Raw genomic sequence first — 16,434 nt, forward strand, 5'->3', positions numbered from 1 at the left:
AGTATATAAACTAAGAATACTTTATTATGAATTGAGAAAAAAAAAAGAAGGTATTGTATTGAAATAAAAATATTATTCATTAAATTTACTCATAATTAAAATTAATATATAAAACTTGCTTTTAAATTTTCTTATTGAGGTAGATTCGTGCTTTATACAAAACTCCTATGTTTATTGAAATTTTAGTGCTTATGCAGTTGATATGATGATTCCGAGTGATGTTTTTATCATGATAAATGACTAAAATTTTTGTTACGGAAGCCCTTTTTATTTTAATTTGATCGATAAAAATTTTTGGAAATTTTAATGGCAAAAATCGCTTTTTGGAAAGCAAATAGAATAAGGTCCACTTTGTTTTATTATTTTTTTAGAGTATTTTAGTATTAAACTCTACCAACTTGATACATGTTTAAGCTCCTGGTTCATTGTTTTAAAAAGTTCAAAGATATCATTGTTAGATAGGAATAAGTTAGTATCATCTACAAACATAATTCTTGTCAGTTTAGAGGCTTTATTTAAATCATTAATATAAATTAGGAAAAGGAGTGACCCAAGAATGGAGCCTTGTGGGGCTCCACATGTTATAGAAAGACAAGTGGTGTGATAACCGTCATTACTCGGAAAAAATTGTTTACTATTTGACAAATATCTTTCAAACCATTTTAAAACTTTATTTCTTATTCCATAGTGTTTAAGGTTATAGATTAAAATTTGGTGATCAACCGTATGCAAGCTCCTATAGGTCAATTAAAAGTCCTAGTGTATATAGCGATTTTTTTAAATAATTTCGAGATTTACCGTACAAATTGGATAATTACTTGAGCTATCCTTTTTAAAACCGAATTGAATAATGTAAAGTAATTTATTATCATGAAAATATTTGTATACTCTGTTATATATAATTCTTTCTTAGAATTTTTGAAAATGTGGAAAGAACAGAAATAGGGTGATAGTAACTAATAATTGATTTGTCCCCGTCTTTGAAAATAGGAGTAAATTTGGCAATTTTTAACTGTTTTTTAACTGGGAATACACCTTGATGGGTAGAAACTTTCAAAACTCTAAAAAGAACGACTTTTAGCTGTTTAAAACAATCTATAATAACGTCTCAATTTATTTGATCTGCTCCAATTTGCTTCATTTTTTTAAAATGATTTGAAGGTTCTTTCAAATAATAATTTAGAAGACAACTCAACTGAACCAATGCAATTATTCATGGGTACTAGAAAATCAGTAAATGAAGATTTGGTCTCGGGATTTTTTTGGACAGTGCTGCACTTACATCGATAAAAAATTTGTCAAATTCTTTAGCTTATAGTTCTTCGTTTATAAAAACTTTTGTTATCGACTCTAATTTGTGAAGCTGCAAGTTGAGAATTAGATAAAGGGGAAGTTCGTGTACCTAGGGCCACCCCACTTTATTTGAAAATCATAAAGTTCTACGTTATGCTTCTCAGTCAAGTGATTATAAAAAATCTTATTTTTTAATCGTATTTTGTTCAGAGAGCGATGCCACGGCAAGTTAAAATCGGAAAAGGCTTTTTGATGGTCTTTAACTAAAGTTTTGCAGTTGGTATATTGTTTTACAATTCTCGACAGGAAATGCTTTTCCATATGTTGCATCATTGTTTGTTACTTAAATACTAAATGCAATATTCAATATGTTTCCTCTCAGTCCGGATTTGTTAATAGATGACGTTTATCGCGGTTTTCAAGTCTTGTACTGAGAGGTATATGGTTTGCTTGTACCTAAAGATATTGAAAAAATTTAACTGAAGTATACAGTAACAAACAGGCTTGGCAAGAAAATAAAGTAGTCCAAAGAAACAAATCTTTTGCGCACATGAATTGAGTCAATGAACAAAGAAGCGACAGCTAAATAACAATATTTTGTTTTATACTGTTAGTATATACCCATAGCCGCCGAGAGAAATTTCGGGCCCCTGTAGTTTTAATGGGCCCTCAATATGATCAATCATATACCCAGGACCGCCAGAAGCGTGCTCTGGTTATTGAAAATTAAAAATGAAAATTAATTATATCTTTTAAAACTCAAAACTATTTCAATCTTTTAAAAGTTAAAGTTAGGAAAAAGTGTACAAAAAGTAATGTTAAACACTGTTTCATAATAGAGCTTTGCAAGCCTTTCGACTCGCAAACAAGTTAATAACTGATTCAAAATTAATTTTCATAGCCATTTTGGCTTCAATAGATAAAAGTCCTAAGTCATTTAAACAATTTTGTGTCATTGTTGATCTTAATACGTTTTTTATTCTTTTCCACATTCTAAAAGATCTTTCTGCTTGGGCAATTGGCACTGGAGTTGTGCAAAATAGCCTTATTGCAATTATAATGTTTGGAAACAGCACATCCAGTTTTTTTTTTAAATTTCATTTAACAATTCAACGGGCTGAAGAGAAAAATGTTGTATATTGGCATCATATGATCATGTATGATACCAGTTCATTTTGAATGTCTGGAGATAAGTAATGCGTGTTTATCTACAGGAAATGTTGTTGGGTGTGGTTGGACCGCTTAGAATGACATCTTCTACTTCTTTTGGTGTCACATTTACTTTTATCAATCCAATATCGATGTTGGCACAGTCGGTATACAACGATATGTCAAAATATCAGATTGCGCGGAAATTCCAACAAATTCCGTTTAGTGCCTTGCGCTTAATGGGTTCAAATCAATGTTTCCATTATTGCAATAGTCATCGTTCTTGTTTTTTAAAGAAATTTCAAACCCCATATTTTCTAGTGTTATCATACCTCTAGAACTTTTTTCATTTCTTTTTTGTCGCTCTTTTCATTTTTCATATCCAGATTTATGGCGAGAAATCATATTCTGTATTTCAGAAATTAAAACTTAGCTGTATTACAGAATTTATAAATAAATCATGCAAATTAAAGTTTACGAATAATAACATTTTTTTAATAATATTAATATTTGAATAATAATATTTTATATTTAACGCAATTGTAGTATTTATTAAAAGTTTTAATTTAACACGTATGTTATTTACAAAATGTAAACTAAAATTAAAAATATACGCTTACAAAAAACATCAGCAGTGTCTAAAACGAAAATTTTAAAATGCATCATTTATGAGAGATCAAGTCATGCAATCATTTCAACTGTTAACGTTTTCTCAAAAAGAAAATTAACAAATGAAGAGTTAACAACGATTGAAAAAAATTCGAATTTTAATATTACAAAAGAAAAATAGCAAGAATAAAAAGAAGCGTATTTGTTAAAAATATTTTTTGTCTTTAAGATTTTTTGGAAGCGATAAATAAGATTTAATAAGTGATGAATAAAACTTCTTGAAAAAAAATTATTTGTACACACAGGGTCCCGGGAATCTTCCCGCTTGACCTCCCTCTCTGCGGCCATGTATATGCCCAGTGGGCATGGGACCTAAAAAAGATGTTTTTTGAACGTTTATAGCAGCCGTGGCGCAGTGGTTAGAGTTCTGGCTCAAAACCCGAGAGGTTCGATGCCAGCTCCAGCCATTTAAGCGACATTGGTACGGAAGGAGGCGTGAACTTCTTGTTAAATGCTCTCCCGCGGTGCTCTGTGATAAGACCGTAAGGACTTCTGGCAGATGGAAATAACTACAAAAAAAAAAAAAAAACGTTCAAAAAGACGTCCGTTTTTTACGCCCACTAGGTAAGTTTTTTTTGTTACATTTTGTGGTACAATTTCATTGTAAAAATGCGTAGCAACGAAATAGAACATAGCCTTGCTATGCATAAAAACTGATACTGAATCATTTTAAACAAAGATTAGATGTAGATACTAAAATTTTTTTAATGTTTTATATATAATATTTAAAGATTTTTTGAAGAAGGTTTTTAATCTTTTATCAATAAATACTTAAGATATATTTAAAAGTATATGTAAGCTAAGTTATTAGTTTAGAAGTTATGACTACTTTAGAAGTTACATACCACGTTAAATTAAGAAAGGATTTTTTTTTTATAAAAAGTTTTGGTTTCAGCGAGTTAAGTTTTTATAACAACCACATTAATATGTTTAAAACTTTAAAATGATTTTACAAAATTTCAACGCCATCATAACAATTCCATCAAGGGCATCGCCATGTTTACTAAACAATTTTTATTTATTACCAATAAGACATTTAAAAAGTTTAATGTAAATCTTTTTTAAGTAATTCAACTTAATGCAAGTCTTTTTTAATTGGTTCAATTCGAAGTAAGTCTATTTGAATTGGTTTATAGCTTTCAACGATCTTATCAACGTTTAATGTAATGCAAAGTCCATCAACCTTCAATTATTTTTTAATAACTTTTATATATAAAAAAAAAAAATCGGTACTCTTTAAAACAATTAGATCGAAAAAAATTATTCTGCATTTTTTCTTTTAAATCTCGAGTGCCTGTGCATTCTAGTGATCTTATACTTGATATTCCACCCTATTCATACGACGATGTTGTTAAGAATCGATAAGCTTAGATATAAACTCAAGAACATACATTGCAATCTGACTTCATCAGGATTGTTTGTTAGATAAAACATCGGAAGACCAGCTCTCTAAAAAAAGCAAACAAATTTAACGAACAAATTTAACAAGCAAATAAATTTTATGATCTTATAAGACTCTGTTTAAATAAAAAATTTATAAATTTTTCAATATATATATTTTTTTTATAAATGCTCAAAATATAAAACTGAAATATAAAATTCAAAAACAAATCAAAAGAAGAAAAGATTAGAGTACCGCAAACCGGATAGTGCGCAAGCTGGTACACGTATCGAAAAAACTGATTATTTTCACTAAAAATAAAGATATTTGCAAATTTTAAAAAAGTTTTTAATTTTTAGTGTGTGCAAAATAATAAAATTTCAAAAAAATTATTAAAATCATTGCTTTAATAAGATATTTAAGTTTAAACAAATCCAACCCTAAAATCAAACTTTTTTTTGAAATTAGGTTTTTAGCATGAAAGATTTAAAAAAGCAATTTAAAATCAAAGTAATTTATTTTTTTGGAAATTTTCTACTAATTTCAAAAATAGTTTTAGATTTTCAAAATCTTACTCCCTTAAAAGTATTGACGGAAACAAGGTTTTTTTAGTTTTCACCCATAGCGTTAAGAGTTCTCTTACTACATAATTATATAATTACATAATTATATAATTTCACCTTTAGTTTTGGCTTTACCATCTAAAATACAAAACTGATTTTTTCTTATATTGAATAGAAAATGTTATTAAACCAAACAAAGAATATAAAGATAAATTTTGTTTAAAATTTATCTAATATTTTTCATTTGGTTTAAAACATTTTCTATGTAAAATTTCTAGATTTTGTTAACAAAATCTGAACAATTTAAAAAAATCAAAAAAACTACTATATGAGACTTTTATAAAATAGTATACTATATATATTATAAATAGTAGACAATTAAGTAGACTTCTAAGATACTTTTAGTGCAGATTCTTTGCCAGATCTTGGAGTGATAGTGGTACATAAATTAAAAAAAAATATTTCTCAATATTAAACAATGATGTTCTTCCATATCCAATAAACAATAGCCTGATATGATCATAAAAATACTACTTAAAGATTTTCTGCAAACATGATCTTTAATTATTTGAAAAATTACAAAACAAAAAAATGTCCATTGCACGAATTTTCACTCGGAACTTTTAATCCACCACGATCCAAACGTTTAGAAAACTGACCATACTTCTGATAATAGTATGTTATTTGATCTAAAAGTTCATAACTAGTCCGCTTCTTCATCATTTCGTGTTTTTTTCATAACCAGCAATGTGAATAAGTGACATTTTGACATCATTAGCAATAAAAGATTCCAGATCTTGAAACTATGAGAATTTCGCAGCAGTCTATAGACAATTTGTATTGTATAATGCAAATTGATGACCAGACTTTACATTAAAATTGTCAATATCTACATTTAATTTCAAAAAGTAAAGATGCATGTTTGATATGTAATTTTTCAATAACTTGTAGAACACAAAGAAAATATTGTATACTATATTCTCTTTCCAGGTGATCTGATGTAAATTGACCAAGAGTACATAGTTTTGCATAGTGTTAAGTAAATATCTACATAAATCTACTAGTCCATAACAAGTTTGATATATACAAGTTGCAGTACCTTTATAAGCTGTTTAATACGTTTATCTTTGGGACCTGCTATTTTAAAAGCTATATCACCAAATTGCAGTATTAAATTTAAACGGTTGTCATTAGGATTAATGATAACAGTCTGCAAGGGATTATTATGTTTTGTATCAGCACCGATGGCTTTGACATTTAACAATTTCCACCAAATAATAACTTTATTGATAAATACAGCTGTGTCGTTAACATCACTATGAATCATGTCAGGATGTTGCAAAAGACCAGCATAAGTTTTTTCAGAAAATACTCTGAAAACTGTCAAAACACACTATCATTCACCAGGTTTAGGAGAAAACAGAAGTTTCATTCAGGTCAGATAACTTTAGAAAGCTTCTAGATTCTGCATTGGAAGCTGCTTTAAATGAGTCCTTTTTGCAACCCAGGTTACTCCGTTATCGCCAAATATTAATTCCTGAGTTTTTTCAGTTAACCAAAGATTACAAATACTTTTTATGAGGTGTAAAAAATCTTAAACTAAATACTTTCCATCTACTGTTAACAATGGTTTTCCTGGAACGAATATGCACATTTAAAAAAAAAAGCTGGATTGACACGATTTCCATCACACACAATAGCTCCACATTCGCACTGACTGAATCAATTATTTGATTGGTTAAATTAATCTGTTCAAAAAAGCAAAAAATCAGATCATAATTTTGATATTGGTATTATTTTAATTAACACCTTTGGACCCCCATTTAAACAAACAGTCATAATCACTAACAATGTTTTGGACAATTCCAATGGGTTATCCTTCTTATTATTAAAATAGTTCCACCACAGTAAAGTAAACTTTTTTTAACATATCATTATGTAGTATGATAAATAACTTCTGCTTATGCGGGAGAATAACTAAAAATTAAATAAATTTTTTTCATTAATATTAAAATTTTTTGAAGTATTTTTCAGAGTGAGTGTTGAAATAGACGGAAGTTGATCCTTTCTTAAGCGATTATATAATGCCCTTGATGTTGAAAAATAAAAGAGTGTATAACTATTTTTCCAATTGTTTTTAATCCCATAACTCAAAATATGTTGGCAAAATTACTTCTTTTTTATTGTCCATTTTCAAGGAGCTAAAATGAAGTATCTCATCAAATTTAGGTGTCAACAGTTATGATTTGATTCACTGTTAAGCTAGAAATGTGACACTTAATCCCATAATGAAATGTTTCAAAAGCAAGATTTTCATAAATTTTAAGTACAAAAAAGGTATTCCATTTATAAAAATTTGAAGGTTGTATAACAACATAGCCATCAACCATAAACGATATAACTGGATGCTGGTGATCACTGCCATTGATAAACTTGTTTTTAATCATTAAAATTTAATGTCACGAAAATTACCTTTATTCCTTTTAAGAAATGTGTCTAGCTCACCATCTCATGTACTTCTTGAAATATGTTGCATAATTACTTCTTTTTTATTGTCCATTTTCAAGGAGCTAAAAAACATCATCAAACTTAGACCAGATGTCAACAGTTATGATTCGATTTATCCCTTTTAAGAAATCTTAAAAGTCTTAAAAAATCTTAAAGATCTTTTGCTAGTTCTTTTAGTTGGATAAAAGTATTTGTGAGTATCTGAGATAAAGGTATTTCCAGCCTAAGAGAATAAGCATTTTTTGGTTGTCGTTTTCCTCCACACACTATAACTGTATCAAAATTTGGAGGCCAGTGTAACTCACAGATAACAGTATACTTGGTAATAACCAAATTAGAGTTTAGAATAGCTTTAATCCATTTTTCACGCTCAACGTTATCACTTGGAAACCGATACACTGATGTTTTATTAACTTCACTAGATATTTTGTTTTCTTTCACTTTTATAGCTGGTGTGACAAGCATACACACAACATTTATTTGGCATGATGATTTAATCTAGATTTTATAAATATATTATTCACTTTAAGTTAAATCTAAAACTCCATGTTTAAATTATATAAGTTTATTAACATCGTATTTATATTCTATTATTTAAATATATAATATGAGCGACACGACATTTTAACTAATCTGAACATGGAGGAATAATTATTTTTTGCCATAATAAAGTAGGTCTCCACAAAAAAATCCGGTTGCACGATGAATAGGCGAGTAGTAGAGAACGCTATGTTTTGACCTTGAGCCAGACGCAACAAATCGCCCTATAATCAATTAAAATTTCATAAGTTAATCTGTTTATCATTTTTTCACTCTCATCAATTTTTTTATTATGTTAAAAGTAATTTGTTTAATTATTTTTTCACACTGATTGAATTTTTTTCATTAGGGTTTTTTAAGTTTTCACACTTTTGTAATTAATTAATTAATTTTGTATTTTTGCACTTACTGTTGAAGTTAAAGTAACAAAAGTACACAAAGTAACCACCAATGTGCATCGCTTTTTCATTTTAAATTTCTTGCATAACTGTAATTGAATTGAATTTACTCAAATTTTAAAATGGCAAAAAATAAAATAAACGAAAAGCCTTACACTGAGGAGACAATAAAAAGCGTATTGGATAAGATTAAAAATGGCAAGTTAAGTTTAAGAGCAGCTTTGGTAGACAACTAGATCAAAGGTACAAAGGGTTTATGGGTCAATGGGACTCAGAACTAAGCAAAAGAACAGCTACAAACATCGCATCTTTGAGAGCAAGGTACCAGAAATTATTGCCTGTTATTTTATTGTTTTGAAAAATTTTTTGATTTAGCAAAAATAGATTTGAGTAAAGCCATGCATTTGTGGAATAGTGATGAAACTGGTTTCAATGGTAACAAGGGTGATGTGAAAGTAATTACTAGAAGAGGTGCTAAAAGCGTCCACTTGTATTAACTGGAAATAACAAAAAATAAACTCACACTGTCCTTAATTGTATTAATGCTGATGCATTCCTTCTACCATCTTTTGTTGTTTACAAATCAAAAAATTGACTATATGTTTATTGGATTAAAGGAGGCCCACCAAACACACTTTATATAATACCACCCTCAGGTTGGATGAAAAATAACCAATTTTTGCAGTGGCTCGATAAAATGTTTATTCCTCACATTCAAAAAATTGGTGGTCAACATATTTTACTTTTGAATGGCCACAGGACACACGCTGTTATTAAAGTGTTAAAGTGAAAATAAAACAATACAATGTTTTATTCACACTTTAAGGCTACACTTAATGTTGGTGTATTTTGAAATGTCAAAAATGTTTGGCATGATATTTTACAAAAATTTTATGCTGAAAGTGGTTTTAGCAATTTGTCCAAAAAAATTTCCCCAAGCACAGTTGTATAGAAGACAGAGTCACACTTGTACTCAAATTATTGCTGGTTTTAAAAACACTGGTCTCTTTCCATTAAATCAAGACAACATTGACAAATCAAAATTACAAATTCGTCAAACTTTTAATAATGCTTTAATAACACCATCAGAGTTAATAAAATAACCACGCAGCCCAAATTCTTTGCCTCAAACTGCTCAACAAAAACGAACCTTAATTCCGCATGCAACTCTAACTTCAATTCTAAATTTAAATTTAACTTCTCAAGAAGAATTGGCGACTTGTGTAAAAATCAGTTTTCAAGAACTCTCTTGAACCAATTTCAATTCCAAAATGCTTATTAGCATTGGAAAAAAAAGCCAGAAATGTCATAACAGTGGTTGGTCAAGCTTTTACAGAAGAAGCATGGTTAAACCAGTTAAGAGAAGAAGACAATGCAAAGCTATTAAAACAAACGTATGTTGAATTGCAGCAGTAGAAGTAAAAACTCCTGCCAAGAAAGCCAAAAAATATATATTACAAAAAGTGCCCAAAGTTTTCCCAAAAAATCTAGTTGCAGTTTGTGGCTTTATAAGCCTTGTCTCCAAAAAGATATATAATAGGCAAAGAATTCTTTTGCACAAAAAGTCACAGAACCTAGTTTATAAATTTTTTTATTTTATTTTAAGATCAAGCTTGCTTATGTTTTTTTATTAGTTTTATTTCTTGTTTTTTCTGCTTGTATTATTATTATGTGTTTATTTTAACATTAAAAATAAAAATATTGATTGTTTTTTTCATATAATTTGGAACTGTCCGCTTTTAGGTACAATTTTCCCAAAAGCGGACACTTTTTAAAAAAATAATCTTATTTTCCATGGAAACTTGAAATTGAATTTTTTTAACACTGAAACAGTGGACACTTTTTAAAAAAATAAAATCTTATTTTCCATGGAAACTTGAAATTGAATTTTACACTGTAAAGAACCATATTCCAGGAAAAAAAATCCTACAAATTCTCAATAGTAAAAAAGTTATTTAGCTTTTTGTGAAGTCCGGTTTGCGGTACTTTTACTCTATAAATTTTAAAATTAGTTCATTAGCGTAGTCATCAGGTTGAAGTCATCAGGTTGCCATCAGGTTTTACAGTTATCACACATCAAGATTTTTTGATCATTAGTCTGGCGAGCTTTTTTAATTACATTAGGATTTTTTATGGGTAAAATATTTAGCCATAATAACAACTGTGTGGTTTCTAGTCTGCGGCTGGACAGTTTGTTAGAAATAAACAAATCTCATTTCAAACAAATTGTGTTACCAGCCATTTTTTCAATATAAAATAAAGAACTTCTAAGTACTTTATTGTGACTTTCTTCAAAATTCTAATTTGAATATAAACTTAAACAAACTAACAGATTAACATTAACAAAAAACACACATTTCGCTGATCGGCAACAAATAACTGTGATTGTATTTTCGTTTCAGATTCTTGCATTTGTTAAACCACCATCACTATGCTCTTCTCAATCAACATAATTATGATTTATTTATTGTAGCATATTGCATTATTGCATTAGCAACAAAATATTTCAAACAACCATAAAAAACTTTGTTTTTATTTAGCTTTATTGTTATATTATTAACCTGTCTGCAATACATTAACCATTATGTAAACCTTGAAAGAAGGGAAACAAGAAAATAAGACAATACTTTGCAACTCATTGTAACATTTAAGACAATTAGTTAATGTAATTAATTGACTAATAAATGTAAGACAATTTAATTTATGATTAAATTATCAGATTACCTCAAGTGTACTCTGTTGATCTGAAACTTGTTGGTCTAACTCTAATAATAGTTTTTGATCTAACTGTGCCATTTCCTTTTCACACTTTTGATAAAATATCTAACATTAAAAATTGATAAACAACTATATAGCTTTATACATTTAGTGATATATAGCTACATTATATACACTTAGTGTTTTATCCATCTATATTATGTGTAAAATAGCAACATTATAATTACTTCGTGCTTATATTATACATAATATAAACTAAGTGTTATGTAGCTACATTATATACACTTACTGTTTACATACCTACATTATATACACTTAGTGTTTATATAGCTAAAAAAAATTACTTCCAAATTTTTAAAATTTAATTTCAAAACATTTAAATCATAAAAAAATTGTTATTTTATTTAAGAACATTAAAATCATAAAATAATATTAAGGCAAACAATTAAGTTGAAAACATTCAGTAATTGTAAAGTATTAGTACAGATTGTAAAGATTTTTTAACATTTAGTTAAAGGAAATAAATAATTTTAGTTAAACAATGTCTTTTATTTTTAATGTATTCATCTCACTAAAAATCAGGGGGCCTGGTACAGTCAATGAGCAGACTATTTTTTAATATACTATTATGTTAATACAGCTTGTTACAATGTCTTTTAACTGTACAACTCCAAACTATATACTTTGTAGAACAAAGCTGCCATGTGGAGAAAGAAGTTGTGTGCAAGTGTGCAAAGAAACAAGTTGTGTGCACATTGGTAGTAGTAAATAACAGATAACAATAAAAAGCTTAAAAAAGTTTTTTTATCAAACTTTTTTGAATCAATATTTATTATTGATCCAAAAAAGTTTTTGATAATATGAGTAACTACTAAAATGTTCCATAAAACAATTTTCATAATTGATTTGAATTTAAAAGTCATTAAAGAAGCTTCTTAATAAATCATTTACCATTCATGATGGTATGTTTTACAAATACCTGAGTGTGATTTCTTTTATAATATTCTTTGTGATAATCCTTAAGCTGATGTCTTTTAGATCTTTTCTGAACAGTGCATCTTCTATAAAATCTTTAGGATTCAGACAGGCATATAAGCTTTTTTTTGTCCATTTCAAGTCAAGCCTCACTCTACCATATAACGTTCTCCTTCTTATTGCTATTTCCACTCAATCATTTCATTCACTTTCCTGAAAACAAACATCTTTATATCAATTCAAGAAATCAATACAAGAAGGACTTACACAAAGACATACTATATTCTGATCAGTAAATTTTGTGTTTTATCTCAGAAGTTAGGTTCTAGAGACTTTTTAAAAATCTTGAATCTTGTTAATGAAGCTCATTAACAAAAGGCAAAAATCCTTAATACTTAATCTCTGATATTTGGATCTTATTATAAGAATATAATAACAATTAATAACAATTAAAAATACAATAAGCTTTAGTATTAGTCAATACCTTATTGCACAAACTCTTGCTATTATAAAAAGATGTTTTTTTTCAGCAAAATCTGTTGAAAAATCTGAAAAAAAAAACAACTAAAAAACAACCTCAAAATGGTAACATAGATCATCACAAAGTAAATCATAGAAAGTTAGTTAGTGAGAAATTGATGCAATTATCCAGGAAATCAGATATGAGAATAATGAGGTAATAGTTTTAAAACTATTACTAACTAGTAAAAATAAAGTGCCACCAACAGAGGGAAGAGAAACGGAGCACAACTTAATTACTCAGAAATCTGAATGAGAATTTATAAAAACTGTTTTAAATGCCAGGTTGTTGATACTAGAGTTATTAGAATATTTAGTGATATCATATAAAAGCACAAAAAACTACTCTATAGGTAAATAAAAAGAGCTTAATATTATTAGAACAAAATGATCGAGATTAAACTTGGTAGTTTCTTAAACTCAACCATTTAACTAGTACCACATAAATAAAACATGGAAATAAGTGCTACTAAATCCTATTAAGAATTTCAAAGAAAACATAGAGAAAGTTTGAAGTCCAAACACGATAAAATCATAAAAAATAATGTTAAACAATTTGATTACATTTTTAATAATAAATATTTTTAATAACTGAAAATATTTGTGGCCTTAACGAAAAAAGAAAATTTTTTTATTAATTTAAAAATTTAATTTACAGAATAGGGTCAGGTCACGTTATCCTGCTACTGACAACATGTACAACCTGCTTCATGTCCTGCTGCCTTGAAGGATTTGCTCTTTTAGGCAAAGGCTCGGAGAAGCCAACTCCAACTCAAAATACCCTCTGCCTTAAAGTTATTGGTTGAGTAAAGGCTAGAGATGGTGTCTCGATAAAAATACTCATCTTGGGCAGATGTTAAATGCATCCGGCTACTGTCTTGTAGAAAGCCTCCTAGGTAAAGACTTAATGGGTTAACAGATTCTATCTGTTGACCAGCTTCACACCCTTTCTTCATCTATTAGGCTGGTGCAGATGTATTTATAATACATTGTCTCCAGTTTAGGATGTTGAAAGAATGATCTTCTTGACTCATTGCATAAGTTTCACTTGTGCCTCTGTTTTTATGACAAGGCAACTCAATCTATTATCTCCTAATGAGGGTACAGCTCTAAATCTAAGTTTTATAGTTCCGAGGTTGGCTATTCGTACTTTTGATGTGCATTGTTGAGGGCATATTTGGAGCCCTTTGTTACGGCTTAGGGTTTATTAGTAGATATGAGGCAATTGTTTGGACTATTAGATAGTGTACTGAGTACTAATCTGTGCTTTATTTTAGTGATTTAAAAATGTAATTTGATTTAACTAATTTAAAAATGACTAAAGTATCAAAAACTAAAAACACAAAAAACAATATTTATCACCAAGTTGTCTAAGTCTATTATTCACTAGATTCGTAGTCTTCGAAGTAACTGCCCTTATGTTGAGTCTTATCTCTTGTAAAGTTCACCAGACCTACTTGTTTTTGAGGGACTATTTTGAGCTTCAGCTCATCCATCTTGTAATCTTAGTGTTGATGGTTATCTTCCTTTAATTAGTAAAGACTCCAATAGTTACATGCTTGGCCTGGGCATTTACATTTGTAAGAATTCACCTAGGTTTGAATCCACAGACTATTTTTTTACGTTCTTTTGTTTAACACCGTTTTACTCTATTACTTTTCTTTTTGTTCTATATCGCTTTCCTTCATCTCAAGACTCCATGCTTTTCAATTTTATTTTTGATCAAATGACCTCAAATTAATTATGATCAAAACCTAACCCTTTCCTTTTCTACTTCAGCCAATACTGTTGTTGATGGTGACTTTTATGCTCATCACCTGATTTGTGTTAGGCACAAAACTTTTTCCTTTCTATATTTCTAACATAAAAAGTCAACTTTCCAACTTGCTTTCCAGATAATCTGAATCATTTACCTTCTCTACTTGACTTAGGTCTTGTTTCTGATCCTGTCAGTGCTTAGTTTCTGCTATTATCTCATTCTATATCATCATTGGAATTCTTCCATTATTGCACCTTTTCATAACTACTAATGATCTCACGGAAAGAGTCCACTGACTCAGACTCTTTCTGTAATTTTCTTTGTGATGGCCCTTGGGTAGAAATCTTTCATCTTCTGCCTAGAATGTGCTTCTTGTATAACTTCTTGAACAGCATGAGAGGAAAACTGATGGAAGTGAAGTCAAGCTTCACTTTCCATAGTTTTCCTCTCATGCTGTTGCAATATCTAATCGGAACCATTACTTTCATATCTATTGCCAAAACAATTCTCCAGAAAACAGGTGTCTGTTTTCTACTGATAGAAACTATTAAAAAAAGGTTTTGTCTGATGCCAAAGCCCACTATTTTCAGGTCACAAAATTTTTTATTACATCTCAAAAATTAGGCTCCAGAGACTACTGAAAAATCGTTAAAAATGTCTACAATAAGGGCAAATCTATTATTCCTCTTCTCTTGCATGGTTTAGAATTTGTTATCTCACCTAAAGACGAAGCTGACTTGTTTGCTAAGCACTTTTCATCAAATCTTATCTCTTGATTCCACCAATCACATCCTACCTGGTATAGTCGACAAAAAGATTGATTGCTTAAAATTTGTTTCACTTCAGCTTCTGTATCTAAAGTGATTTTCTGCTTAGACTCTACAGATTGTGGCCTGGACAACATACCTGTTATAGTCGTGCAGAAATATTCCTAAGTATATTACTTTTAAAAACACATAAAAAGTAAAATACTTAGATGAATAAAGATAAAAAATTTAAAGTTAACTAAATTTACTATTATTTATAAAAAATTAATTAATGTAACCATAATATTTATTAAAACCTTTTTCTCGTCAGCATGATGTCTCTCCAAAACTAGTATGTGATGAGGTCGAGTTTGAGATCTTTCAATACTTTCTTGATGACGTTTCAGCATAGCTATTTTTTTACTAAACAAAAAAAGCATAGATTTGTTCTGAATAAATAATTATGTTAATTATGTGCATAAATAATTATCTTTGAGACAATGGACAAACTTTCATTTTAATAAAACTAAATCAAATGATAATAATGCAGTGACTTGTATAAAAGGTGAACTTAATGGTATAAGAAATGAACTTTATTGTATAATAAAATGTTTGTTTAGGGTTATCCGAAATACTAACGCACATTATATGTTTATAGTGTTTTGCAACACTTTAAACATAAAATATTCTCACATAATATATCCTAATAATCTTCTTTACAGTGTTCACATTTTTAATGTGACACCCTATATAATTAGTTAATGCTGATCATATACTGAAAAACTTTTTTCTGTACAGACTATTTTTTTTTTATATGAACACAACTTTCACACATTTTTACAAAGTTATTATTGCTATTTTAATATTTCAATTTTTGAGTATTGAAATTTTTTTAGTATTGCCAGACATATTTTAAAAAACTAAAATGTTCAGCTGCCTTATTTTTACAAAAAACACATACTATAAAATTTCAATGGTAAACATAATTAGACCAAATTTAATCCACTAACTTCGGGTTAGTAATTTTTTAAAACATATTTTTTATTTAGTGTGCCAATATATTTTAATTTAATTTGAAAAATTAAAAACTCAAAGGAAATTTAAAAACAGTGAAATACCTCAAAAATTTTTCCATATTTTACTTTTTTATGTAATGTTTCAAAAGAAATGTTGTAAGTTCAAGCAGCCTTCCTAATGATAAATCCATGTTTTTTTA

At 28.6% G+C, this 16,434-nt stretch overlaps 1 protein-coding gene across 1 annotated transcript; it reads right to left on the reverse strand.

The window, feature by feature from the left end:
• Positions 1 to 4,435: 4,435 nt before the first annotated feature.
• LOC136084175 (protein DGCR6-like) lies at positions 4,436 to 15,635 on the reverse strand. The gene is made up of 3 exons (XM_065804303.1): positions 15,536 to 15,635; positions 11,226 to 11,324; positions 4,436 to 4,560 (listed from the first exon to the last, which is right to left on the reverse strand). The coding sequence occupies exons 1-3, from the start codon at positions 15,626 to 15,628 to the stop codon at positions 4,447 to 4,449; spliced, it is 306 nt and encodes a 101-aa protein (XP_065660375.1). The 5' UTR covers positions 15,629 to 15,635; the 3' UTR covers positions 4,436 to 4,446.
• Positions 15,636 to 16,434: the final 799 nt, after the last annotated feature.

This window comes from Hydra vulgaris, chromosome 08 (genome assembly GCF_038396675.1).
Source record: "Hydra vulgaris chromosome 08, alternate assembly HydraT2T_AEP".
NCBI lineage: Eukaryota > Metazoa > Cnidaria > Hydrozoa > Anthoathecata > Hydridae > Hydra > Hydra vulgaris.

Excerpts from the sequence above, each read along its gene's own strand:
- LOC136084175 (XM_065804303.1), bottom strand. The coding sequence starts at position 15,628 with ATGCTGAAACGTCATCAAGAAAGTATTGAAAGATCTCAAACTCGACCT. Across the intron at positions 11,325-15,535 it reads ATCATGCTGACGAGAAAAAG|ATATTTTATCAAAAGTGTGA; the intron begins GTTTTAATAAAT and ends TTTTAATGTTAG. Across the intron at positions 4,561-11,225 it reads ATCAACAGAGTACACTTGAG|AGAGCTGGTCTTCCGATGTT; the intron begins GTAATCTGATAA and ends TGCTTTTTTTAG.